Source organism: Peromyscus eremicus, chromosome 5 (genome assembly GCF_949786415.1).
Source record: "Peromyscus eremicus chromosome 5, PerEre_H2_v1, whole genome shotgun sequence".
Lineage (NCBI taxonomy): Eukaryota > Metazoa > Chordata > Mammalia > Rodentia > Cricetidae > Peromyscus > Peromyscus eremicus.
In genome coordinates, this window is record NC_081420.1 from 14,651,345 (window position 1) to 14,678,788 (window position 27,444).

Genomic DNA, 27,444 nt, shown 5'->3' on the forward strand with positions numbered 1-27,444 from the left:
CTCTAAGTCAAGGATTACCTTTGGGGAACATGTGGATCACAGAGAGAGACATTCCTTATCCTCCCACACCTGTGTGCTCACTGACGTATCTGGGCACAGCCTCCACCACTGCTCCCTGGTCCCCAGCCTGCATTCTCGTCCCTTGTGCCCCCAGGTCCTGCTGGGCCACCCTCCTCCGTACACTGCGGATGTCGCTGCTGCTCCGGTCTCTGCTGTGTCCCTGCCGCCTGCTGTGCTTTCCCCTCCTCTGCCAGATGCTCTGCTGCCTACTGCCCCCGAGCTCCTGCCCAAGCTCCCCAGCTCCCTGGCCCCCACAGTGGCTGCAGCCTCTCAGAGCGTGCCCACCCAGACCTCTACGCTACTCCCGCCAACAAACCCACCTCTGCCCACTGGGCCTGCAGTCGCTGGTCCCTGCCCTGCTGTCCAGCTCACGGTGGAAGTGGCTCAAGAGGTGTGTGCCCTTGTTCCCTGCTCAAGCCAGCTGGGGGCTCGGCTCTGGGGGTGAAGGAGGCACAGTGTACTCTGGGACAGCTACTCCAAGCCGCTCTGCCTCTCAGTCTCCACTGGCCCACATCAGGAGGGAGAGCATGAGTTTCAGAAATGGGTTTTCCTCAGAGAGTATGTACAGGGCACTCACAAACCCTGTGCGTCCTTTTAGAGGAATGATCAAAGTAGGTTAGCAATTTGTGGAAAGAAACAACCCTGGGTTTCAGGAATCTGCTTGCCTCTAAGCCTTTCAAGATCATCCTGCCACACACTGGGCCCTGTGTGGAGAGAGCCTCAGATGAGGTGGGGAGGCAGCTGCATGCTGTGTCTGGCTTCACCTAGGGGAGGTAGGTCAGCACAATGTAACCCTGTTCTTTTACTCTGGTTTTTATTTTAGGAGCAGGCCTCGCAAGACAAGCCCCCTGGCCCCCCACAGAGCTGTGAGAGGTACTGCTCTGCTTTGCCCTCAGGATGGGTGGGGGGCGCAGGCTTGGGAGCCAGCTTGGCCCAGCCCAGCACTGCTTGGCGCTTTCACTCAGATCCTGCCCCAGTTTGCCAGGGCGCTACCAGGACTTTTAACAGGCGTTGCCCCCCTTTTCCAGATCAGACCCAATAGTGGCTCAGGGCCCATCTTTCTGGTCTTTGTTAATCCAGGATGAATCTTGGTTGTTGCCAGCCCCTGCTGGGCATTGGATTCTGGCACTAGTCCTTGTCAGTCCAGGCTGAGTTCTGGTTGTTGCTGGTCCCTGCTGAGCTGTGGGTCCTGACGCTAATCCTTGTGCTGAGGACATTCCAGAAGGGGAAAGCATTAGGCAGAGTCTCAGTGGCCTCATGTATGCCTAGACCCAGGTGTTCAGGTTTCTCCTCCTGTGCTCTGGGATGGTAGTGTCGTTCTTATTGAGGTGGGTATAGGAGGTAGCTGTGGATCCCATCATCCCAGAAGACTGGATGTTGTGTATGCAGGAAGTTCAGCAGACTCCACAGTCCTCACAGCAGCTTAGAGTTTCTGATGTCTTGTTTGCTCAGATGGGGAAAATGAGGCATGCAGACCCATTGCAGAGGCAAAAGGCCTAGAGAACCATGATCATACAGCCCACCACTGGGAAGCTGGCACTTCCCTTGGGCCCATGGGTGGTTCAGGATGGGTACTGGAGGAAGAGAGCTCTCGGGATCCCCTTGCAAGCTGGGTGCTATCTCTGTAGGTCACAACTTTAGCCACTTAAAGTTTTAAAGCCCCAAGGCTGGACTGATTAGAGTGGATTTTCTGCTGATCCAGGTATGCTGTTAACATTCTCGGTTTTTCCCTCAGCTTTGGAGGTTCCGATGTTACCTCTGGAAGAGACCTGAGTGATAGCTGTGAAGGCACCTTTGGAGGGGGCAGGCTGGAGGGTAGGGCTGCCCGGAAACACCACCGTAGGTCCACTCGTGCGCGCTCCCGGCAGGAGAGGGCCAGCCGGCCTCGGCTCACTATTCTGAATGTGAGTGGCTGTGGTTTGGGGCACATGGGTATAAAGACCTCTGCAATCTGATCATGACTTCCTGCAGGTGTGTAACACGGGGGACAAGATGGTGGAGTGTCAGCTGGAAACGCATAACCATAAGATGGTGACCTTCAAGTTTGACCTTGATGGGGATGCTCCTGATGAGATTGCCACATACATGGTAAGGCTGGGTCTGGGGATGAGGCCACCTCCTTGAGGTCCTTAGACTCTTGTAGGAGTTAACGTAAGTTCAGTGGAGGTGTTTGGGGGCCTATGGGTTAGGCCCAGAGCCTAACAGCTGTCCCCAGAGCTGTGGGTATCCAGGTAGAATATCAGCTTCCTGCAGGTGGTTTCTGTGAGCTCTTCCCCAGGCTCCTGTGTGAGGACAATTCAGGGATGTTAGCCATACCTCTTCCTGTCCTTTAGAAGAATAGGAGGAATTTGCCAGGTGACCTGGATAAGCAAATGGAAACTGCGTCCCAGCGTTTAAGGTCCTGTGGTACCTACCTAGAGTTGTCTGTCAGCCTCCCTGGCTTCTGAAAGTACAGACCCAAGCCCTGTACTCCTTCCCTGGCCCCTGTACCTTGGCTAGCACCTCCACCTGCAGCCAACCCTCCCTGCCGGAGAGAGCCCACCAGGAGCCCCTTTTTAACCGCAGACTTCTTTAGATTCCTTGCCTATGTTACCAGAAAATACTGCTCTGTCGCCAGCACTTAGCCCTACTAGAAGTGGAGAACTTGGATCTCAAACTGTCTATGAAAGTGCAGAAGACATTGACTGGCAGGATGGACTCACCCGTCTTACAGGCTGCAAGAATATATTATAGAGATTCCACTGTCTATTAAAGCTATACCTAGAAATTTCAAGGTATTTTTCTAGAGGAAGCCATCTCTCATGGAATATTTGGTGTTATTTAGCTTTTAATATTTCAGCTATCTTCTGCTATGAAATTCTTGTAGGCCCATATACTGCTAGACCATATTGGCAAACAATGTAAGCTTTTCAGACTAATCCTCTAGGTAACTAACTGCCCAGCAGAGCCTAGGAGAAAGTAGGCTGCAGATGCATAGCTTTGTTTCTTGTGCAAATGAAGCTCAGACCATCCCTTGCCTTCAGGCCTACTAGCATAGCAGAGCCATTGACTGAGGACAATAGGACTTTTGCCTTCCAAACACGTGGGATGTAAACTGGCCCTGTCTGATTGAGAGTTGTATGTGGGTAGTCACGGCTGCTCTTGTTAAGATGTTATGTTATATGATTGTTATGCTTGGAGGAAAGCATTCCACAACATATGTACTTTGTGTTATTTATGCATGTGTGCACGGTGGGTACGTAGACTGTAAGACAACTTTAGGTGCCATTCCTTAGGCACCTCCTCAAGAGTGGGATTACAAGGATGCCACCACATATGATTTTTTTTTTTCTTTTTCTGTGTGAGTCCTGGGTATCAAATTCAAGTCTTTGTACTTGCAGGGCAAAAACGTTTCTAGACTGAGCTATAGAAGCACAATAATAATGCAAAAAATGCCCATGAAGCTGTCCCCCAGCCTCTGTCTGCCATGCTGCCCACTTACCCTGTTTCTGCAGTTCCCCTTCTTGCTCTCACAGAACAGTGATTAGGAATTCTGTGTCCACACGTTCCTGTCCACTTGTTTTCAGTAGCTTGTGCTCTGTGTGTGTGTGCGCGTGCGTGTGCACACACGAGTGCATGTATGTGTGTGTTCATCTTCTCCAGCACCACACATGAAAGGCCCCTGCACAGTTTCTCAGTCAGTTGTTATCTTGTTGAGCTTTGCAAACTTGCATCTTTTTAGTCTTAGGTCCCCGGATGCCCTGACCCTCCCTCCTCTCATTCTATTGTGTTTTTTCTTGTGAACTCTGGAGAGGATTGAATCACACTTTTAAAGCCAAGTTATTTGGAAGCTTTTCCCCAACTAAGCAGGATGTAAGTGCACAGACAGTCCATATGCAGTCCCTGCTTCCTGATGGTGCTCTGCCTTGTTCCCTGTTCCTGTGTCGGGGTGGGAGGCACCAGGAGGCTCCAGGGAAGCACAGGTGTAGATAGTGGATAGGGTGCTGTGTTAGGTACTTGTCTCCAGGGAAGCACAGGTGTAGATGGTGGATAGGGTGCTGTGTTAGGTACTTGTCTCCAGGGAAACACAGGTGTAGATGGTGGATAGGGTGCTGTGTTAGGTACTTGTCTCCAGGGAAACACAGGTGTAGATGGTGGATAGGGTGCTGTGTTAGGTACTTGTCTCCAGGGAAGCACAGGTGTAGATGGTGGGTAGGGTGCTGTGTTAGGTACTTGTCTCCAGGGAAGCACAGGTGTAGATGGTGGGTAGGGTGCTGTGTTAGGTACTTGTCTCCAGGGAAGCACAGGTGTAGATGGTGAATAGGGTGCTGTGTTAGGTACGTGTCTCACTGCTGTGACAGATGCCTGATAACAGCAAGGAAGACGTGTTTAGCTCATGGCATGCTGTTGAAGGCCATGGCAACAGGAGCTGCTCACACTGCACCACAGTCAGGAAGCAGAGAGAGAGGAATGCTGGTACCCGGCCACCTTTTTCCTTTACATGCAGTCTGGGACTCTCGTCCACGAACGTGCCCCCCACATTTATGATGAATCATCCACCTCAATAAGCCTAAGGTAGGAACTCGGTCATACACGTGCCCAGAGGTTTGTCTCCTAGGCGATTCCAAGTCCTTTGATTCAGTAATATTAATCTTCACAGGTTTTTCAGACAAGCATTGCCCCATCTGGGACCATCTTACTGCTTGAGGGATGCTCCATTGCTTGGGTCGTGGGCTCATTACCCTGGTAGACTATTGTAAAGAGGAAACCAGATGTTTGAATTAGCTTGGCTTTGATTTAAACTTATACTTGAACCCTGAAATTTTAGTTTTTTTCTCTGTTTTATTTTTAAATTTATTTTTGATCTCTTTAATTTCTTTTGAAAAAGAAGAAACATATACCTATCAGGAAGCTGTAGGAGCTTTTGTTTCGTTTTGCACAGACTTAGAACACTCCATATGTTCTTGCATGCCTCTGCCCGTGTCACACACCTCGGTGCTCTGACTCCTCTGCACTCTGCCCTCAGGCAGCCTCAGCCTCGCCTGGGAGAGTGGACGTGCTCCAGGGGTGTTGCCTAGGTGGCTGGGAGAATCCTGCCCTTCAGCTATCTCGTTTTAGGAGCTACAGGGCCACCCACAGAGGGCGGATGGTCTAGGCATGTGTGAAGCTACACATTTGTATGGATGGGAAGAAATGCTGTGGTTAGAAAGGGCAGAGATACTGGAGACCCCTGGGAAAGAGGAAGCTGACTTCTCTTCTGGAGCTCTTTGTACAGGGAGGGGCAAATCATGCTGAATCTGCCTGAGGTAGCCAAGACACAGTGGGCCAAGGCCACCCACAGGAACATTAAGGACAGTGGCTGTATTCTGGTGAGCCCAGCCCAGAGGACCTGATATCCAGGCTATGGTGCCTTCCAGTCTCCCCCACACCCCAGGCCTGGGCTGCTTTTGTCCCCACTGCTGGGTGAAGGGTGGAAGACAGTCATCCCACAAGAGCTCCTTGACCATGAGGAGCCAGCCAATGGAGGCAATATAGATAGAATCTCGTGGGTTCCTGGCCTCAGTCCTGGCCTGCCAGGAGGACACTTTCTGACATGAGTGGATGCTGCACAGCCCTATGCTTGGCTGCCAAGATCCAATGGTGGTGCTGTTCTTAGTGGGACAGCAGCAAGGCTAGGACCAGACATCTACCCAGAGTGTCAGTTCAGCTGAGCCCAGCTTGGCCAACTTGGAAAGAGTTGTCTGGACTTAGCATTTAGAAGAGTCGTGTGGCCATAGGGCAAGAGCTCTGTGAAGATGACTTGTGAAGAAGGTCAGTCGGAAAGATTTCTGGGGAACCAGTCACAATGGTGCATGCCTTTAATCTCAGCACTTGGGAGACAGAGGCAGGGTATCTATGTGAGTTAGAGGCTAGCCTGGTGTATGTTGTGAGTTCCAGGACAGCCAAGGCTACTCAGTGAGACCCTGTCTTAAATAATTTATTATTATTATTATTATTATTATTATTATTATTATTATTATTATTGGGAAAATAGGTGTGGCTCCTTGTCTAGTGCTGTGTCCCAATTAGGCCCTCTCCACTGGAACCAGGACTAGTGTACCTATCTTTCTTGGAGATTGTTGGGCTAGCCTGGGGTTCCATGACCGGCTCTTGCTCTAGGAAAGCAGTGCCACATGGGACTATCTGGTTGTGTGGGGTAGCATTTTCAGCCTCAACTGCATTCCTGTGTCTCTGGGGCCGTCAACTTTCTCCCTTGGCTGTTCAGCTCTGACCAGGGGACACAGCCTTTGTCATGCCTTTCCTTGGGACCTAGGGCAGGATAGAGCTATGTATATCCCTGATAGAGCCCCATGCAGTCATGGTCTATGGAAGGTTGTCACCAGCAGTCCCCTGTCCCTTTGCAGGTAGAGCATGACTTCATCCTGCCCGCCGAGCGAGAGACATTCATCGAACAGATGAAGGATGTCATGGACAAGGCGGAAGACATGCTCAGTGAGGACACAGATGCTGACCATGGCTCTGACACAGGGACCAGCCCTCCACACCCGGGTACCTGTGGTCTGGCCACGGGGGAGGTGAGAGCCCAGGTCCCCAGGGCGTGCTGGTAGAGGCAGCAGGCAGGAGGCTCAGGAGTAAGCTCTCAGTGAGCATGGCTGCTGACCTGCAATCCATTTCCCTCACGCAGGAGAACGGACAGTCCCAAGCCAACGCCCCTGTCTATCAGCAGAATGGTAAGCCTGTCCCGGCAGCTGTACCTGCAGAGTAGCCAGCCTTAGGGAAGAACCTTCCCCCGTGCCCTCTGTGCTCTAAAGCAGGCATTAGACTGAAGGTCCCTGTTGAGCATAGCGGCAAAGACTTTGGCCACTGCACCGGAAGGGTTGTGGGAGTGATAATGAGGCGCTCTCAGCTGGTAATGGCTACCCTGTTCCAGCAGCCACTAACTACTAGCTGCCATCACTTCCTTCAAGGCTGGTGCTACAGGCACCCCAAGAACTGAATCAGGCTCTTCTGAGAGTCTGCAGCTGCCAGTGAGGCTCCCTGAGCTGAGTTCCCACCCTATGCCCTTCTGGTCGAGAGGAGCAGATGGAAGCCCTTCCCTAAGGCCTCCTTATCAAGGGGCCTGGAGGGCCACCTGAGTCATGGAGTGAAGCTGTTCAGGATTATAAGTGAGACTGAATCCCCTGCCCACTCCTTCTGGAGGAGCCTCCAGAGGTGGAATGCACTTCCTAGAGCTTGTCATGGGGTCTGATGCAGTAGAAGGGTCCGTGGCCGAGAGGTACTGGCTCCCTCTCAGCACCTCTTTATGCTCTGTTTCTCAGTCTTGCACACGGGGAAGAGGTGGTTTATCATCTGTCCGGTGGCTGAACACCCAGCAACAGACGCTTCTGAGTCATCACCCCCACTTCCTCTAAGCTCCTTACAGCCAGAAGCCAGCCAAGGTAGGAGTACACAGAGCCCAGACCCCCTTCTGTGGCAACCTAGGAGCTCCCGTCCATGCAGGCCTGTCCTAGGATGTGTTGGGTAACCGGCATCATGCAAGGGGCTGCTGGCACTCCATACTGTCCCTCCAAAGGGCAGCTGACGGGGCCACGTTACCCTTTCTCCCTGTTTTCTCCTGGATCGGCCACCAGACAGCATGGGCTTGAGCTGGTCGTATTATCTTCACCACTCAGGTGATTGTGTGCTGATGGGCTCCGGCCCTTCCTACTCAGTACTACCTAGTGATCCTCCTGCCTGTCTTTGTCACCTTGCAGTACACCCACGGTAGACAGGCTCTCTGAACCCTGCTTTGCATGGGGAGGTGGGATTCTGAGACGACCTAATTCTCAGTTGTCACGTGGATAATGGTGCTATTCTTCTGCTCCTGAGGCTGCTTGCACCTATCCCCACAGATGTCTGTAAACTTACCCTTCAGCACTGTTGGTTAAGTCTTGATTTTTATGATACTTAGAAGGATGAACTGTCACGAGGCGGATAAATTTCCGTGTGTCATGGGGTAGAAGGACTGTGGAGTGCCACAGTGCGGTATGTCATTAATAAATAGAGATGTGGGGCTAACTACAGAGTTAAATCCTCACCCTTATCTACATGCTGAGTGATCCTGGAAACTATTTATAGCAAGTTTGTATATGGTGGGGGTCTTGAATGGAGAAGTGGGTGACAGATGTGTTCATTTGAATTAACTATCCACAGAGGAGGACCAAAAAACTTGATGAATTATGAAAATTACACTTTAGCCAGGCAGTGGTGCTGCACGCCTTTAATTCCAGCACTCAGGAGGCAGAGGCAGGTGGATCTCTGTTAGTTCGAGGCCAGCCAGATCTACAGAGCGAGATCCAGGACAGGGACCAAAACTACACAGAGAAACCTTGTCTCGAAAAACCAAAAAAAAAAAAAAAAAAGAAAGAAAGAAAGAAAGAAACAAAGCAAGAGAAAGAAAGAAAGAAACAAAGGAAGAGAAAGAAAGAAAGAGAGAAAGAAAGAAAGAAAGTTGCACTTTAAAGGCACTGGAAATCTGAAGACAGTGGAAATGTATCAGACCCTAGTTAGTAGGGAACAAAAGCCAGATACAAGACCAGTCTTGGCCCATTTGCCACTGAGAGCATCTCCCATCCTACAGGAGTGTCTGAGTAAGGCTGCAACTGTCACACTGTAGAGAGAAGAGGTCTAAAGTACAGGCACTCTGTGTGGCCCTGCCGCAGCTGTGTCTCAGTGAGGGCAAGGCCTGCTGGAAGAGGCAGGGCCTGCAGAGAGGAACTCTGGTGCCCAGGGAACTCCATGGGGCAGCAGCAAGTTGTGGGGGCCTGCAGCCAGCTGAACCTCGAGAGCTCTAGAGCTACAGGAGCACACACCTGAGCCTGCTGATTTTCTTATGTTCTCTGCTGCCTGGACCTCTTGGCACAGTCATAACGTTGGCTGGTTTCTGACCAGTGGTTCAGAGCAGGAGGTCCAAGGGAACCAAGAATATCACAAAGGCACAAAATGGGGGAAACTTGGAATGTAGTCTCACTAGGCTGAACTCTTCGATGCACCCTCAGCTGGTATGTGTATGTGTGCAGGTGGCACCCCAGTTAGCATATAAAACTGGGAACTAAGCTAAGGGATAAACCCCACCTAGTTTCCTGACTGGCCTCTAAGTAACTGTACCAGTTTCAAATAGATTAGTCCTGCATAAGTGTTGAAAACTGAACCAACTTGTAACTGTGGCCCATGGAAAGCAGTCTGCCATTTGCAGGTTACTACTCCTGGTCATGTTGGCCATCTGCTAAAGCAAAAAATACCAGCATTCACCATAGCAGCCAAAAAACTTTAAGGTTTCATATGTTATTCAAGATATTGAGAATAGAACCAAAATTACTTGGCGAGTAGAAACCTAGGAAATGTCAGCTTCATGGAAAAAGCCAACCTAACCAGTAACAAGGTGACACAGATACTGGATGATCCAGAAGCTCAAAGCAGCCGTTATAAATGTGTCTGGACAATCACAAACATTCTTGAAATAAATCTTAAGGAGAAGGTGTCAATGAAAAACAGATACAGAGAAGAAACAAATGCATGCAAATTTTAGTGCTAAAAATTAAAATATCCAAATTATCTGACTGGAACACAGGGAAGAAAAGTAGGGTAAAGTAGCAGAGTTTCCAGGACCTGCCGAAGCCTCTGACATGCCAGCATTCAGGAGAGGAAAACGTACAGAAAAAAGATGTAGAGAAATTAATGCTGAAGGCCAGGGGCGGAACCTGGGTCCTCAGGAAGCTAAGCAAACTCCAAGCAGGCAAGACTGGAGAACACCGTGTCTGAACACGGCGTTGGTCTACTGGAAACTAAAAGGGAAAAGGGGAAGGCAGCCAGCAGAATGATGTATCGCCTAAAGGAAGGAGATATCCACATGGCTGCAGGTTTCTCAGCAGAAGCCATGATGTCCAGAAGCACCCCGACAGCAGTTGAAAGGTGGTGAATGGAAAGACTGATGACCAAGCTCTGTCTTTGGAGAAAATGCTGCTTAGAAACAGAGATACACTGTTGCTATTCTCAAGTAAGATGGCTAAGAGAATTTGCCGCCAGTGTACCTACTTTGCAAGATTTAGGATCTTCAGACAGAAGGGAGACAATCCCAAGTAGTACTATCAGGACAAAGGAAGAAAAACTCTGTGTGTGTGTGTGTGTGTGTGTGTGTGTGTGTGTGTGTGTGTGTGTGTGTGTGTGTCTCAGACCATTCTCCCAAGTAGTACTATCAGGACAAAGGAAGAACAAGGAAGAACAACTGTGTGTGTGTGTGTGTGTGTGTGTGACAGACACAGTTGCAGGAAGGCAGGTGAAGTGAGCTTGTGTTTGTAAGGCTCCCGCATTCCAGCTGAAGGGCTCTGAGTGGAGTGTGTGGTCCAACCAAGCCTAAGAAGATTGCAGAACGGTGTGCTTTGGAATTCCTAGCATGACCATTAAAAGAATTGTTCAAAAAGATATACTCAGAATCCTAATAGATAAAATCAAATAGCCTAAAAGAAAGAGAGGAAAGAGAAAATGAAGATTTAAAAAAGTAATCTTAAAAAACAGAGGGGAAGCCGGGCGGTGGTGGCGCACACCTTTAATCCCAGCACTCGGGAGGCAGAGCCAGGTGGATCTCTGTGAGTTCGAGGCCAGCCTGGACTACCAAGTGAGTTCCAGGAAAAGGCGCAAAGCTACACAGAGAAACCCTGTCTCGAAAAATAAACAAACAAACAAACAAACAAACAAACAAAAAACAGAGGGGAAGGAAATCCTTAGGAAACAACAGAATGATAGACTTTACGCAGGTAAAACACCATGTCTTGATGAAATGACACAGATGATGAAAATGGGGTAAGAAACCCACAACTTGGGCTGGAGAGATGGCTCAGAGGTTAAGAGCACTGGCTGCTCTTCCAGAGGTCCTGAGTTCAATTCCCAGCAACCACATGGTGGCTCACAACCATCTAAGAGATCTGGTGCCTTCTTCAGGCATGCAGGGATACATGCAGGCAGAACATTGTAGACATAATAAATAAATAAATCTTTAAAAAAAAAAAAATGTTTAAAAAAAAAAAAAAAAAAGAGATAGATAGATGTGTCTATGAGAAACTTAAGTAGTATATTAGGTAAACAGATGGGTGAGGGCTGGAGAGGTGGTTAGGAGTGGTGAAGAGCACTTGCTGCTCTTGCAGAGGACCTAGGCTGAGTCCCCAACACCACGCAGTGGCTCACGACTGCCTGTAACTTCACTTCCAGGAGACCCAACACCCTTGTTTGGCCTTCACAGGCACCAGGCGGCATGTCGAGGTTCACATCTATGTTACATGTGGACAAACTCTCATATACATAAACTTTTTTTTTTTTTTAAAGAAAGTGTGTAAGCTGGGTGGTGGTGGCACATGTCTTTAATCCCAGCACTTGGGAGGCAGAGGCAGGCGGATCCCTGTGAGTTCGAGGCCAGCCTGGTCTACAGAGCGAGATCCAGAACAGGCACCAAAACTACACAGAGAAACCCTGTCTCGAAAAACAAAACAAAACAACAACAAAAACAAAAGGTCATGTTGCACATTCACTAAAGGACCGCTTTCCAAAAGCACATTGAGAGCCCTAAACATGAGTGCATCTAGTAACAGAACTTCAAACCTAACAGAACTAAGTCTGGTGTGGTGGCACAAGCCTGCTGCAGTCCTAGCTCTGGGAGTCTGAGGCAGGAGACCACCAGTTTGAAGCCAGCAACCCTACTTCAAAAAAATAATCAAAATAATAAAATCTTACAGGGAAAAATCCACCAGAACTAAAAGCAGAAGCAGACGATCTGCAACTGTGTCGAGGCCTCCACACCTCTCTCAGGAAGAGAACAACCAGCCATGTTAGCCAGCTTGACCTACTTGATGTTTGTAGATCCTTCTGCATGGACAGAATGCACTCTTTCTCAGACATGTACAGCAATTACCCTGAGTTACAAAAAGAAACCTAACATGAAAAAAGTGGACATTGTACTGATTACAATCTCTGATAGAATATAACTAAGAGTTGAGTGACAGGTCATGGTATCCACAGTGAGAAAAAAAAAAAAGTCCTAGGAGAGTCAGGACATTTTTGAATGAACGCAAGAATATAGAATTAAATTTTGTGAGATGTGGCTAAAGTTATAAGGAAATATTATAGCACTAAAAAGTTAATAACACAACCTTCTACCTTGAAAAATGAGGGCAGTGAACACAGAATAAATCCAAAGACAGCGAAACCAGGATAATAAAGAGCAGAAGTCAATGACATTTAAAATGAACAAATAGGTAAAACAGATAAAACCAATGAAGCCAGAAACTGGTTCTTTGGGGCGGGGGGGGAATCAGTAAAGTTTTAAACCTCTAGTAAAACTGACATAAAAAGACATAAAATATCAATCTCAGGACTGAAAGAAACATAAAGGATAAAGGGCGCTGTTGGAGATAATGAGCAAGCCTACAGATGTAGACCAAATAGCTTAAATGAAAAGGACTAGTTAATTCTGCACAATCCACAAACTGCTAAAACTCACCTCCTATGGAAAAGATATACCACCCCAGATCTGTTAGAAAGAGAGAATCAATAGGTCAAATTTCCCTCAAAGGATTCTCAAGCCCAGGCAAACGCCCACACACACTAACAAGATCTAACAACAGTTCTGTAAAATCTCTTCAAGAAATGCAAAAGGGAATAATAACCCCATGTCACTGAGCAGGCCAGTGTCAGCCTCATTTCTTTTACAAACTTGAGAAATGATTCCTGCTTTCAGCCTGGGTAGTCTTTTCAATGAGGATGTTGATTAATGGCTCATTCATAGACTAAAAAGTGAACCTTACATCATACACACACAAAAATTATTAATAAATCAAATATAAAATACTTAATTTTTATGTTCAATATTTTTACTTGCAAGTTTCTTATTTAATTTAAAATTCTAAAAATCTATAAAGTGCAAAATTGTGTAATTTTTAGAAAAAAGCAGAGGAAATCTCTATTTCTCCAGGATTTCTTAGCTCAGTGCTTGCCTAGCATGCAAACAGCCCTGGGTTCAACCTCCAGGACTACATGCACCAGGCAGGTGTAGGGATGCTTCCTGTAATCTTCAGCCTGCAGAAACAAGGGAATGAGAAGTTCAAGGTCATCCTCAGCTACATAATGAGTTCAAGGCCAGCCTGAGACCCCATCTCAAAAGAAGAAGAAAGAGGAGGAGGAAGAAGAAAGAGAGAGAGATCAGATATTGTCAAAATTAAAACCTTTTACTCTTAATGAGGAAACACACAAACCAGAGAGAAGATACCAGCAGCGCATACAACCAGCAATGATTCCCACCCAGCAGATATGAGGAGCTCTTACAGAGGAAAAGGCAAACCAGAGCAGCTCAGTTGATGGGCAGATATGTCATAGGAGATGCCGCATGGCTCGTGTTGAGAAGGCAGTCACATTAGTCACATGAAAATACAGTTCAAAACTACACAAAGGACCGGGCGGTGGTGGTGCATGCCTTTAATCCCAGCACTTGGGAGGCAGAGCCAGGTGGATCTCTGAGTTCGAGGCCAGCCTGGTCTACTGAGCAAGATCCAGAACAGGCACCAAAACTACACAGAGAAACCCTGTCTTGGGGTGGGGGAAACCTACACAAAGGATGTTGTTAACAAAAGACAAGACAAGTGTGATGACTCAGTGGGTAACGTGCTTGACATTAAGCCCAGTGACCCCAGTTAGATCCTGGACCTGGAAGGAGAAAACTGACTTCTCTAAGTTTTCTCTGACTTCCATGCTCGGGCCATGGCATGTGTGTGTGTGCTTGCATACAAATATAAAAACAAAACATAAAGACAAAGTTTTGGCAAGGATGTGGAGAAATGGGAAGCCATCTGTACAACTGGTGAGAATATAAATTGGTACAGATATTATAGGAAGCAGCATGTGTAGTAGAATATTTTAAGGTGTATTACTTTTGTTTATATTGCATTTGTTTATCTTTGTGAAGCTGTGTTACTGTGCCTGTCTAAAACACCTTGATGATCTAATAAAGAGTGGAATGGCCAATAGCAAGGCAGGAGAAAGGATAGGTGGGGCTGACAGGCAGAGAGAATAAATAGAAAGAGAACCCTGGGAAGAGGGAATTGGAGATCTAAGATCAAGGAGCCAGAGAAGGAGGATGACTCCAGGGGCCAGCCACCCAGCTACAGTGCAAGCCAGGAAGTAAGAATAAGATTTACAGAAGTTAAGAGAACAGGAAAAGCCCAGAGGCAAAAGATAAATTGGATAGTTTAAGATAAGGAAAGCTGACTAGAAACTAAGTCAAGATAAGGCTGGGCACTCATAATTAAGAATAAGCCTCCGTGTGTGAATTTATTTGGGAACTGGGTGGTGGGCTCCCAAAAAAGAGCCAAAAAGAATAAAAATCCCCAACAACAAGCATACAGGTTCCTCAAGAAGTCAAAAGCAGAACTGTTCCATGATGTAGCAGCCCCATATCTGGGTGTGTTTCAAGTGAATTGAAAGCAAATTCTGGAGGAAATGTCTGGTCTTCCATGTTCATGCAACATCATTTGCAGTGGTCAAAGACGTGGAAACAAATGGAATGTCAGCAGATGATTGGATAAAGAGAAATGTGTATACCTAGTAGACTGCCGTTGAGACATTAAAAAGGAAATCCTGCCAGTGGCAGCAGCATGAATGTGCCTGGGGGTGTTATGTTGAATGAAATAAGCCATTCACAGAAGCGCAAGTACCATGCAACTCCACTTGTGGGAGGTGTCTGTATAGTCAGAATCAGAGCAGAGTGGAGATTGACAGGACAAACCGTGGCTGTGCAGCAGGTCTGAGGTTTCATTCAGTTTTGCAAGCTAGTACCGCGCTGTGTGTTGGAGCCTTTAAAAGGGTTTGTTTCATGTTAAGTGTTACCATAATCAGAAGTAAGGCCTTTACCACTCTCCCAGGGAAGAGAGAAGGAAGGCTCATGAGCATTCACAAATTGCCATAGGAGGGACACCATCCCCTACCTTGGAGGTGGCTTACCAGCCTCTATTGAAGCCAGAGGTTCTCTATGGCCAGCAGTATCTCTGGGTGTGCACCTAGGGCACCTCTGTACCACCATCCATGGATAGAAGAACATTCCAAACCTCGGACACACGTATGCTCTTTAGAAGACACGCCAGTGCCATCAAGACAACAGGAGGGAGAACTTGTCAGTTATTGACCTGTGGTGGGGCAGGGATGGAGGATCTGCATGGGTCTGGGCACAGGAGAAGCACTTTGGATGCTGGTAACCAGCCTACTCCTACTGCTTTTTTATGGTTTTCGGTGTGTGTGTGTGTGTGTGTGTGTGTGTGTATAAGAGACTCTGTGTAGGTATGGAATTTGCATGTGTCCATGTGGGAGTCTACATGTGTCCATGTGTAGAGGCTGGAGGTTGATGCTCGGAGTCTTCCTAGGTTGCTTTTTTTCTTTTTTAAGGCATCCATCTTATTTTTTGAGAAAAGGTCTCTCATAGAACCTGGAACTTCCCAGTTTGGCTAGGCTGGTTGTCCAGTGAGCTCCAGAAATCTACCTGTCACCCAACACACACCCCCAGTGCTGGGATTATAGGCATATGCCACCATGCTTGGCTTCTGGGTAGATGCTGGGGGTCTAAACTCAGGTCTTTATGCTTGCATGGCCGGCACTTTACCCATGGAGCCAGCTCCTCAGCCTTAGTCTTGCACATTGTGTCCCTGTCTGTAAAAGAGCACAGGGCTTCTGTTTAGAAAGCGAGAAATGGCAAGCTCCAAACTCATATGGGTTTGAGACATACCAACCCTGTGCCCTCCCTTCGATTCCCATCACAGTCCCTGTGACTGTCTTTAGGGCATTGGGTGCTCTAGCAGGACACTGTTGGACTTTGTCTTCATATGATCCCCTGTAGGCAGAGTTTTTGTCAGGACCACTGGCTCCAAAATAAATGCACAGAGACCTAATATTAATTATAAATGCTCAGCCCATAGCTCAGGCTTATTACTAAGTAGCTCTTACAACTTAAATTAACCCATTTCTATTAATCTATGTACTGCCATATGGCTCGTGGCTTTACCTGTTCTCCAGCATGTCTTGCTCCTCCTGCATCTCCTAGAGACCTCCCAGACCCTGCCCTCCTTCTTCCTAGCATTCTCTCTGTCCTGAAAATGCTGCCTGCTTATTGGCCAGGCAGCTTTTTATTAACAATGAGAGCAATACATATTTACAGTGTACAAAGATTGTTCCACAGCATTTCCGCACCTCCTTCACTCCCAGGATTCTTTGCCGATTCTATGCTCTGAATGTACCAAACATTGGGCATCTGATGGATTGGAAGGTTCTGGGTTCCTCCTTGCTCTGGGGCAAGGATGTAAATATGACTCACTGCTTCACTCAGCACTTTGTAAATTCATGTTCAAGTTTTGTCCAGCATGGGCGAACAGTGTGGACAGATAGGTGGAAGAGAGAAGGCCATGCCTGACAAGATCTACAGCCAGATGGTAGCAAAGGGATGGTATAGAGCACCATAGCCTACTCTACAGGAGCAGAGAGCCATAGGTGAGAGCTCATGGCAGTGCTCAGCACGGGACTGAGTGGCAGACTGGAACTTGGCCTCTTGGAGGAATAAAGATGAGTTCGTGGGAGCCCCAGCCAGGTAGTCAGTGCGGCCAGGGAAGGACTGGTTGAAGAGGGTCAGGGTAAGTAATGCCAATCATTCCCTTTTTTCTTCTAGACCCAGCGCCCTATCCAGACCAGCTGTCCTTGAAGGACAAACCTAGTTTCCCAGCTGCTCAGCAGCTTCTGAGCCAGGCAGGCTCCAGCAACCCTCCTGGTGGAGCATCGGCCCCCTTGGCCCCGTCTTCCCCTCCTGTGACTACCGTGATCCCGGCAGCACCAGCCACCAGCACCGTGCCAGAGTCAGCATCAGGGACTGCCGTGCCGGCAGGGGGTCCAGGGACCCATCAAGGACCAGCCAGTATCCCTGAGACCCACCAGCCACTGGTCGAGACTCACCATACCCAGTGTGCTACCCAGCCCCTCAGCACTGGCCAAGGACCTTGCACCCCAGCTCCAGAAGCCTCTCGCTGCTCCACAGGTCTGGGGGAGCCCATCTCAACCAGGGAGGTCAGCACTATAGGGGAGCCCAGTCCCCCACTTGGGGCCACACAGCCTGTACCGGGTCAGCCACCACCCCCGCTGCCCAACACAGTGGGAACTATCAGCCTGGCGACTCCCCAGCTCCCCAGTCCCCCCCTGGGGCCTACTGCTCCCCCACCACCACCCTCAGCCTTGGAATCAGATGGGGAAGGGCCACCCCCTAGGGTAGGCTTCGTGGACAACACCATCAAGAGCCTGGATGAGAAACTTCGGACTCTGCTGTATCAGGAGCACGTGCCCACCTCCTCAGCCTCGGCTGGGACACCCATGGAGGCAAGCGATAGAGACTTCACCTTGGAGCCCCTGCGAGGAGACCTGCCCTCAGCTTTGAGTGACAGGACCCCAAGCCTCACCCAGCAGGCCCAGCCCTCAGTGAGTAGCTTGACTCACGCCAATACACCTTCACTGGCTATGGCTGGAGGTGGGCAGGCATCCTAGCTATGCAGGTCCTGGTTGGCTCTTGGTGGCGCACCTGTGGTGTGTGGTGCCAGACGACTCAGCTCAATTTGTTCATGTGGAGGAAGCAGGGCAGGCCAGGGACAGTTCCACCCATAGCAGGGTCTCAGATAAGCGGTTTAGGGTTTAGTTACTAAGATGTTGATAAGCCAACCAGGCGGTGTTGGTGCATGCCTTTAATCCCAGCACTCGGGAGGCAGAGCCAGGCCAGGCAGATCTCTGTGAGTTCAAGGCCAGCCTGGTCTACAGAGTGAGATCCAGGACAGGCACCAAACTACACAGAGAAACCCCCGTCTCTGGGGGAAAAAAAAAAGAAAAGATATTGATAAGTCAATTTTTCCATTTTTTTTCTTCTTCCAGTTGGAAAAGTCAGAAACGGCCCCTGCAGGATGGGCCCTGGCCCAGCGGGAACAGGGTGTGTCTTCTCCAATGACAGGTAACACCTCAAGGTCAAGGTAGTAGAGCAGGCTAAACTCTGCAGGTGCCACAGTACTCCTGGAGCCCAGAGCCTTTGCACACTCATGCTTTCGGAGATGAAGCAGCCCACAGACAGAACTGCTCTCACAATCCAAAGAGGCCTGTCTGGGAACGTGAAGGCTAGAGTAAGGGAATGGGGTAGAGAGTGTCTCAGACCCCACTGCTTTCCTCGGTTGCCCCTAGCAGCTGTGCACTTCAGGAGGACTCTTGCTTAGGTTCATGGGTTCCTGTGGTCTATGCAGAGGTCAGAGGTTAACTTGCAGCAACTGGTTCCCTCTTTCCTTCGTGAGGATCTTGGGGATTAAACTTAAGTCATCAGCTTGGTGGCAAGTGTCTTAACCCTCTGAACTATCTTACCAGCCCTTTTTTCTTTTGAGATAGCTGTGTAGCCCAGGCTAGCCTTGAACTTGCATTGATCCCTGCCTCAGCCTTCTGAGTTGCTGAGATCATGTGGTTCTTGGATTGTTATCAAACATTTGAGTCTTCACCCTAGGGGTCTGGTCTACCTTCTAAGGTGCCAGGCTTCCTCAGCTGGACTTCTTAAGGGTTGGCAAGGTAAGGGTTACTCTCAGTAGCAGGTGGCTCTCTGGTCTAAGCTGCAGTCAGGGGGCAGTCCAGCTCCACCTGGTGGACCCATGCGGCCGCTGAGTTGGTTCCTGGGTCAGTGCTTCAAGAGGTCCGAGGCAGCTTCTATTACCCTTAACCCAGTGCCAGCCTCGAGCTGAGGTCAGCATCCCAGATCCTGTAGAAGAGGTAATGGAGCTTCTGTGTCCTAAAAGGGGTGTTACCCGCAATCACAAATCCACACGCTTCTCAGAGTTCAGAAGCCATGGTAGGCAGTAGAGGGTTGTTCGAGAAGGCTGACTCATGATCCAGGTCCAAACAGGTAAACTTTGTAACAGGCACAGAAATAGAAGGAATGTAGCTGTTGGTGAGCCCCTGTCACTGGAGTACGCAAAGTGAGGAAGGGGTTAAGTGTTGCTTATAAGTTGGGGACATGTAATAGAGACTGGAATCAGGTCTCCCCAGGAAGGTGAGGTTCCTATATAGAGGATACAAAGCACACTTGTGTGAGTCCATGTGTCCATTTGTGTTCTATCTTGCTGTGTGGTGGCTCCCCAGTCTCCCTGGAGGCTTGATTAGCATCTTCGCACCCCACCCCCACCCCCATAGCATATGGCCTAACTCTGGCCCCATCCTGCCTATGACCTTACTGTGAAAGGATCTCTGTTCACTTCTCCCTGGGCTTTTCTCCATGGCTCTTCATAGCAACCCAAAGAAGCTTGCCAGAAACATTGTGCTATCCCACTCTGAAAACAGAGCACCAGAGGAGTGTGTGTGTGTGTGTGTGTGTGTGTGTGTGTGTACACATGGGTAGTAGGTGTGTGTGTGTGTGTGTGTGTGTGTACACATGGGTAGTAGGTGTGTGTGTGTGTACACATGGGTAGTAGGTGTGTGTGTGTGTGTGTGTGTACACACATGGGTAGTAGGTGTGTGTGTGTGTACACATGGGTAGTAGGGGTGTGTGTGTGTGTGTGTGTGTACACATGGGTAGTAGGTGTGTGTGTGTGTACACATGGGTAGTAGGCATTCCCTAGGCCCACAGACGTAGGCCTGGGATCTGTTTACTGTGTCCTCTGAGATCTGGAAACGGTTTCAGCCACCGAAGTACAGAGTGCCCAAAGCAAGACTGTTCCTTCCAGCACCCCTTCTCTTCCCCAGGATTGTGGATGTCTTCCAGGGTGTGATGTCCCCGAGATAGGGCACCACAGTGCCTTCTCAGTCTCCAGAGCCCCTGGAATGTCACCCCTCCCTGCCCCTCAGCCACTCCCACCTCGTGGGCCTCTGGGCTGTGAGTCTTCCTTTACTGTCCTCTCTCTCCAGCCTCAGTAATGCTGTCATGTTCCTACAGCAGAGTCGTCTTCCAGCAACACCCTGGGCTGTGACAGTGACACAGGGCAGGTGGCCTCAGACTCCCCCCCAGCACCCAGTGTCCCCCAGGTAAAGGTGACTTAACACACTAGCCAGAGGGGGCAGGGGTTTCTAACCACAGCTGGTTCTCATAGACGCTTCGCTTCATCCTTCCCTCAGGATGCCCCTGTTTCTTCCATCCCTACTACACACATGGATCCCAAAGATCAGAACAGTAGTGTTCCCAGAGAAGCCTTGGTTGCACCCGTGCAGAGTTGCCCGGGGACCTTCACAGAGGCTAGCCCAGCCCAGATGCGTGGCGCTCGGGTCTCCGGGTCCCCTCATAAGCGGCCAGGGCAGCAGGACGGCAGTTCTCCAGCCAAAACCGTGGGCCGCTTCTCTGTGGTCAGCACACAAGACGAGTGGACTCTGGCGTCGCCTCATAGCCTGCGGTACTCTGCCCCACCTGATGTCTACCTGGATGAGATCCCCTCCAGCCCTGATGTGAAGCTGGTTGTGCGGCGGGTACAGACAGCCTCCTCCATCGAGGTTGGCGTTGAGGAGCCTGCCTCCAGTGACTCTGGGGATGAGTGCCCGAGGAGGAGGCCTCAGGTGCAGAAGCAGTCCTCTCTGCCGGGTAGTGGTGGTGTGGCAAGTGACTTTGTGAAGAAGGCCACTGCCTTCCTGCACAGGTCTTCAAGGGCGGGCTCGCTGGGCCCTGAGACACCCAGCAGGGCAGGTGTGAAGGTCCCCACCATCAGCATCACCTCCTTCCACTCCCAGTCATCCTACATCAGCAGCGACAATGACTCAGAGTTCGAGGATGCAGACATAAGGAAGGAACTGCGAAGTCTGCGGGAAAAGTACGTTGTGGGGGGCATGGCTCACCTGGTCAGGTGTGTGTGGGGGGCGCTGACCTGGATAGCGTGAGGGGCGCGGCTCACTTGACCAGTATGTAATGATGAGGCTCACCGTTATCGGGGGCAAGGCTCGTCTGGCCAGAGTGGAGCTCACCCAACCAGCATCTGGAGGGGTTGGCGGCCACAGGCCGACATGGTTGGGGCCTAGCTGGGCCTGGTGAATAACGTTGGATGGAGTTTAGGTTCTGGCCATGAAGTGTCCGCTGGTGGGTGTTAATCGGAGCAATGGGACAGTGAAGAGACCTTTTTACTTCTACCCTCCAAACTGAAGAAAGAGGCCCCATCTAGGATCTCTTTGCACTGGACCAACCACTCTCTGCCACTTGCATGATTTCTGGCTCCTCTGGGTGGCATATCACCCTTCCTTCCTCTGTCACCTCTGGGAGGACATGCTAGGGGTCAGGAAATCTATACCTTCTTCAGCCTTTCCTTCCTCCCCTCCTTGCCTCACTATTGATCTGCCTGTCTCTCGCTGTCTCAGAATGACTCTGACAGTGTTTCTCTCTGCTTGCCTCTCACCCAGAGAGTACTCATTCTGCCCCTCTGTGCTCAGGGGTCACTAGCGCCATAAGCTGTCCTTTGGGGCCGGAGGGTGGAGTTTAATGGGGGAGCTCCTGTGGTGTGGCCCATGAGACCCCACCAGTGGCTGAGGAGCAGAGGTTTGTTGCAACTGTCTGAATGAGCTCAGGAACTACAGGTACCCTGAGAGGAGGAGACAGTGAGACTGCAAAGTTTCTGCAAGATTGTGTGGAGGGCAGGGCATGAAGACTGCCAGTCTTGGGGCTCTTGGCCAGGTAGTCCCAAGTGACCACGGTGGAACTTCTGTTGAGGTGAGAAAGTGGAGGAATGGACACCACCTGAGGCCTCAGAACAGACCTGTGCTCAGATCCTGAAGAAGGGGTCATGTCCACCAACACAAGCAGCCCCACAGGCAGCCAGCATGCCTCTGGAAATACAGCTGTCTCTCTGTGCGTTTGCAGGGAGAAAATCACTTCCACTTGGTGTTTATTGATTGGTTTGTGTGGTAATGTTGTGTGTGCGCGCGCACTAGTATGTGTCAGTGTGCAGGTTTTCACACACACCTTTCTTTGTGTATGCAAAGGAAGAGCTCAGAGAGGCCAAAATCAGGTGTCTCGATCACTTACCACCTTAGCATTTCACTGAACCTGGGGTTCACAAATTTGTTTGGACTGCCTGGCCACCAAGCCATGGGAATCCTCCTGCCTCTGCCTCCCCAGTGCTGGGATTACAGGTGTGCTAGCCACCCAAACACATGTCCCCATGCTTGCATGGCAGGCATTTTACTGACTAGGTCTTTGATATTTTATTTTTATTTGTGCGTGGTTTTTTTTTTTTTGTTATTGTTGTTGTTTTTGTTTGTTTTTGAGCTAAAGTCTTTTTTAAAAAATTAGAGAGCTAGGTTTAGCACCTCTCCTACAATTCCAGTACTCTGGAGGCGGTGCTAGGAGGATTGCAGCAAGTTCAAGGCTAGCCTAGGCTGCATATTGAGCCCCAGGCCAGCCAGGAGTACATAGAAAAGCCCTGTCTTAAAACACAAGATTGGGCATCACTGAAGATACAGGAGAGAGGTTAGAACTTCTCATTTTCAACTGTTTCCCCAACACAAGAGATGGAAGAAATAGTCTGGGCCCCGTGTTGGGGTGGTACCAGGCCTGCTAAGAGCAGTGAAGTTCAGCTCCTACCACTGCAGAAGACTAGTAGGGAGGTGGCAAGTGAGACCATAGGGCCCAGCGGGGGCCACTGCATCCTTCCCTCGAGCTGTCCTAGAGACTGCCCACACCAGCCGTCTACCCGCCTTCACCGGCATCATAACCAGCACTGTAGCCCTCCCTCCATGGTAGCCCCAGGGGAACTATACGCCAACCACAGGTCTCACGTGGTGCCGTCCCTTCTCTATCTGCTCCGCAGTTGCCTTGCATGGAAGAAATAACGTACCTAGCCCTAATAACAGAGGAAGGCCAGCTGTGCATGGTGCCACACACCTATAATCCAAGCACTTGGGAGGTAGAGGCAGGAGAATCAGGAGTCCAAGCTTGTCTTTGGTTACATAGCAAATTTGAGGCCAGCCTTGGGTACAGGAGACAAAGAAGGAGAGGGAGGGAGAGAGAGAGAGAGAGAGAGAGAGAGAGAGAGAGAGAGAGAGAGAGAGAAAGGTAGTTTTGGTTCCAGGCATCTACTAATTTACTCTATCTGCTCTGAATCCTAGAGTTTCAATTACAAGCAGAAGTATAGGTGAGGAATGATGTTTGCTTCCTTGGCTATTGAGACAATTTAGTAGTCATGATTCCGGATGTCTGAAAACTATGCCCTTCACCTTGTTCTCACCTTGCTTAGATAGTGCCGTTGAAAGCCTGCAGACAGGTAGCATCCCTTGTGCCCACACAGCCCAGCCTTTCCCCGCAGGGGAAGCCCACCCGCCCTGCCTCCTCTCTTCTGCTCCAGGCACCTGAAGGAAATCTCTGAGCTACAGAGCCAACAGAAGCAGGAGATTGAAGCCCTGTACCGCCGCTTGGGCAAGCCACTCCCTCCCAACGTGGGGTTCTTCCACACAGCACCTCCCATGGGCCGCAGGAGAAAAACCAGCAAGAGCAAATTGAAGGCTGGCAAGCTGCTGAACCCCCTGGTGCAACAGCTCAAGGTCGTGGCCTCCAGCACAGGTCTGCTGCTTCTAGGGGAGGGCTGTACCTGGCCTGAGGAGGGAGGGTACTGGGGGGGACCCCAAGTTAGCCTGAGAGGCTAGCTCTGACTTGCTGCAGTATCTCCAAACCTGCAAAAGTGTGTGGGTTTTTTTTTTTTTTTTTCCTGGATCTCCTTTTGCTAGAACTGAGAGTCTCTGCAAGCCCAGAGAAACCTCAGGTCTCCACACTAGTGCCAGACGGAAAGGTCTGTGTGAGAACAGGGGCTGCTTGGAGCTAGGCCTTAGCCCCATGTGGAAGGAAGGAGCCACTCCTGGGCCACATTGCACCTAGGAAGCCCCAGGGCACTCCATCCCTGCTCCTCCATGCAGGATACAGCCTGGGATGGATAGAAGTAACTGCTTCCTCTGGCCCTGTCACCCAGGCACGCAGTAGCTCCTGCTCACTGGGTGTCAGATGGCCTCTGCCTTTGTGGGCAGGGAGAGGATGGGTTATTCTCCAGGCCTGGCAGTAGCAGTAGCCAGTCCCTGGTGCTGCAGAGGCCAGGCACCAGTCAGCACCCTTTGCATGCCGGGGTACCTTTGAGGCTTAGAGCTGTGCTTCAGGGTGTGTTCTGAGCGGGGAGGATCCATAAACCCCAGTCTCCACATGTGACAGATGGGAAGGCATTAGTGAATTACCTGCAGGCCCTCCCTAATTGTGAGCCACCTGCACAAGTGACAGAAACCCAGTGCCGATCCTAAAGCTAAGGGAGGCTCTGCAGTGACTCACAGAAAGGCTGCTTTGAGCCCATGTCCATTACCTACCACTTACTTGCACAGCATAGGTCTGGCATGCCACTGGGATTTAGTAAAGGGGGACACTTTCTTTGATTGGCCCCAGCACTTTAGACCAGGCTCTTGTCTGTACTGGTTTTCTTAAGGAGACTCAACTTCCTCAAGGTCAGCCAGCAGAGAGTAGGAAGCCAACCCAGCCACACCCTTCCCTGCCCATTGGCGCCTCATGGTGCCTGTCACCTCTTCTCCCCCCCTCGCCCAGGTCATTTGTCTGACTCCAGCAGAGGCCCTCCCACTAAGGACCCTGCCCACGCCAGCACGCCCCCGGGCACCAAGGCAGTTCAGACCCAGCAGCCCTGCTCCGTCCGGGCCTCCCTGTCCACAGACATCTGCTCCGGTTTAGCCAGTGATGGAGGCGGAGCGCGTGGCCAAGGTGATTTCCAGCTTGCCTGTCTCCAAGCATGTGCCAGCCACGTAGGGCCTCAGTGGTGTCCCAGGAGCACGCCTGTGTGTGTGTAGAGGGGGCCAGAGCTACAGCTAAGGCTGCTAAGCAGCTTTATAAAAACAAACAAAAAAGGACAAGAATGTCAAGGTGTGGTCTTTGGATACAAAGAATGGAATTGTCCCGCCATGTAAGCGGCTCAGAGGCAGGTGATGGGTTTGCTAAGGTGGACCTCAGGAAGTGGCCGGGACCAGGAGGGATCAGCCCGATGACTGGGGAGGGAACGGGGCCTGGCATCTTGCTGTGTTCTGCGATGCCCATGCCTAGGCCCTGGCTACCCTGCCCTGCCCGCTTCCCACAGCAGAGCCAGACGGTGGTAAACACCGGGTCCTTCCAAAGTCCACGGGACGGCTAGGGGACAAGGGCTCAGCTCTCAGGCTGGGATGTCTGCTCATCACTGCCGTGGACGGCAGCAGCTGCTCGATAAGGCGCTTTCCTGTCCTCACCATCTCTGTCCAGAGAAATCATGGTGACTAATAAAGGTGCCCCACCTGCCCCACCCATCCTCCTCCGGGCCGCTTCTCTTCTGTTCCTACTGTTGACTCCTCCCATTCTGTGGTCAGTGGCTTTGGTGCTTGGGCTGGGCTAGATGGAGCCGTGGATGTTAAGTTACGAGGCTGGTGTGGCTGTTGGTGTGGAGGAGGAGGAATCGCAGCAACCTGTACTTGATAAGTGTCTCTCTGTTTTCTTCCCTTTATATTCATTTGCAGGCTGGACGGTTTACCACCCAACGTCTGAGAGAGGGGCCTATAAGTCTAGTAGCAAGCCTCGTGCTCGATTCCTCAGTGGACCCGTATCTGTGTCCATCTGTCTGTATTTGTTCTTTTGTATTTTCCCACCTCCTGGCCCTTGGTTTCTCCCCTCCCTGCCCTGTCTTCATTACCTCTCATACATGTCATAGGATGCCACTCCAACCCCTTGAAGTCACCTCCTCCATGTCAAAAGGTGGACCCCACAAGCCTTTCCCACTGCACACAGTGTCCATAGTCACCCAGCTACAGACAGCTGTGTGCATGCTCTTGGCTGTGCCCAGGCACCAAAATCATGCGCAACAGCATCCCTACCTCTTCCATGGCCCCTCCACCCCACGTATGCCAGGGCATTCTGCACCCTTACATCACCTCATTTCTTTTCTTTGGATGTTGAACGTAGTTTTCTTTTCTGTTGCAATTGTGGCCAGTATACATGTCTGCTGTCTCCCAGTTTCAATGACAACAAAAAGACAACCCCAACCTTCTCCAGATACCCAGTGTGTTACACACGTACCTGGACTCCCACAACATGCATGTAGCAGACTGATAACAGCCCTAATGTCCCTGGAGGGTGTGACTTCTGTGTGGGGCCAAAGCCAAGCACCCAGCCCCATCTCCACCCTCTCTCCCATTCCCTGCATGTGGAGATGCTAAGAATATGCTTCAGGGGTGTTGGGGGGGGGGGTATAAATCAGTGGCACAGCACTTGCCTAGCATGCAAAAGAAAGGCTCCAAGTCCCATAACCTGAACTTCAAAACAAAGAGCTTGCTCCAGCTAGGGCTTCCTGGCCCTCTACCCCACCATGCAGGGAGGGCAAGTCCTCTCTGCCATCTCTCCTTACCCTCTGCTCACTCAAAATAATGAATAGATACTTGCCCCATTCCACATAGCTCTTGCATTGGAGCCTCCTTCCTGCCTGGGTCCCTGTTCTTTCCCACCCAGCTGGGGCACTCCGCTCCATAAGTCTTCAGCTGACCCATGTGACATGAGGGATGAAGCCAGTGAGGCAGTTCCTCCAACTTCTACCAGACTCAAACCCAGTGCCAGCCTCCCTCACACACCCTGGGACATGTTTCTAGTGCCCACGAATGCTCACCTGCTGGGACCAACTCACCCTGGTGTGATTTGTTTTTAACCCTCACAATGATTGGCAAATCAATCCAAAGTTGTGGAGCTTTTAGGTTTTTGTCTTTTTAACTGAAAAAAAAAATAGAGTTTTTTGACAATTGGATTGGAGATGCTGGTTTGGGGCACATGACTTTTTGCTTGTACAATAAAGATACATTGTGCTTGTGGGGACCCAGAGACCATGTCTGTGGTAGGTGACCATTGCCATTCCCTACTCCCTGCATCAGAGGCCCACGGTGGGTCATCCTTCTCCAGGTGGATGGATCAAGGGCACATGGCTATGTGGAAGTGCCAGGGGCTTCGCAGCATCTTCTTGTCTGTTCAGTAGTCTGCCCACTTGGGGCACAGTGACATCTGGCTTGCAGTGCGTCTCTCTAGCTTCTGGTCAGTTACTGAGTTGGGTATGAGAAGGGCTAGGAGGGCTCCCTTTGTGCGTCCCTCATATCTTTGCAGCAAGCAGAGTCTGTTCCCATCCACCAGCCTCATTCTGGCCCCTGCTTGCCTGATGCCTCTCCTGGCTGTGCCTGGTGGGCACACAACTCACATGAGGATGGTCACTAGGTGTGACAGCACTTGGAACTCTGGGTATGTCCTGTCCCCAGGCCAGAACGCATGGCAGTTTGTCACAGTGATCACAGTCGTGTCTCTGAGAGCAACTTCTCTATTTCAGG

The 27,444-nt window shown here is 50.3% G+C and overlaps 1 protein-coding gene across 3 annotated transcripts in view; it reads left to right on the plus strand.

Annotated features, from left to right (window-relative positions):
- The window catches only part of Wnk2 (WNK lysine deficient protein kinase 2), a 113,824-nt gene that overhangs the window by 73,170 nt on the left and 13,210 nt on the right, over nt 1-27,444 (plus strand). For 2 of the 3 annotated variants that reach the window (XM_059262982.1, XM_059262981.1), the window contains exons 12-25: nt 155-451; nt 884-933; nt 1,796-1,964; nt 2,032-2,148; nt 6,444-6,614; nt 6,725-6,770; nt 7,359-7,478; nt 16,769-17,565; nt 18,010-18,085; nt 20,039-20,127; nt 20,218-20,900; nt 23,421-23,635; nt 24,653-24,823; nt 25,603-25,701. In XM_059262982.1, the coding sequence (XP_059118965.1) occupies nt 155-451; nt 884-933; nt 1,796-1,964; nt 2,032-2,148; nt 6,444-6,614; nt 6,725-6,770; nt 7,359-7,478; nt 16,769-17,565; nt 18,010-18,085; nt 20,039-20,127; nt 20,218-20,900; nt 23,421-23,635; nt 24,653-24,823; nt 25,603-25,701 (3,100 nt within the window). The remainder of the gene's footprint in view (nt 1-154; nt 452-883; nt 934-1,795; nt 1,965-2,031; nt 2,149-6,443; nt 6,615-6,724; nt 6,771-7,358; nt 7,479-16,768; nt 17,566-18,009; nt 18,086-20,038; nt 20,128-20,217; nt 20,901-23,420; nt 23,636-24,652; nt 24,824-25,602; nt 25,702-27,444) is intronic. The other variant, XM_059262983.1, reaches the window with a different exon arrangement.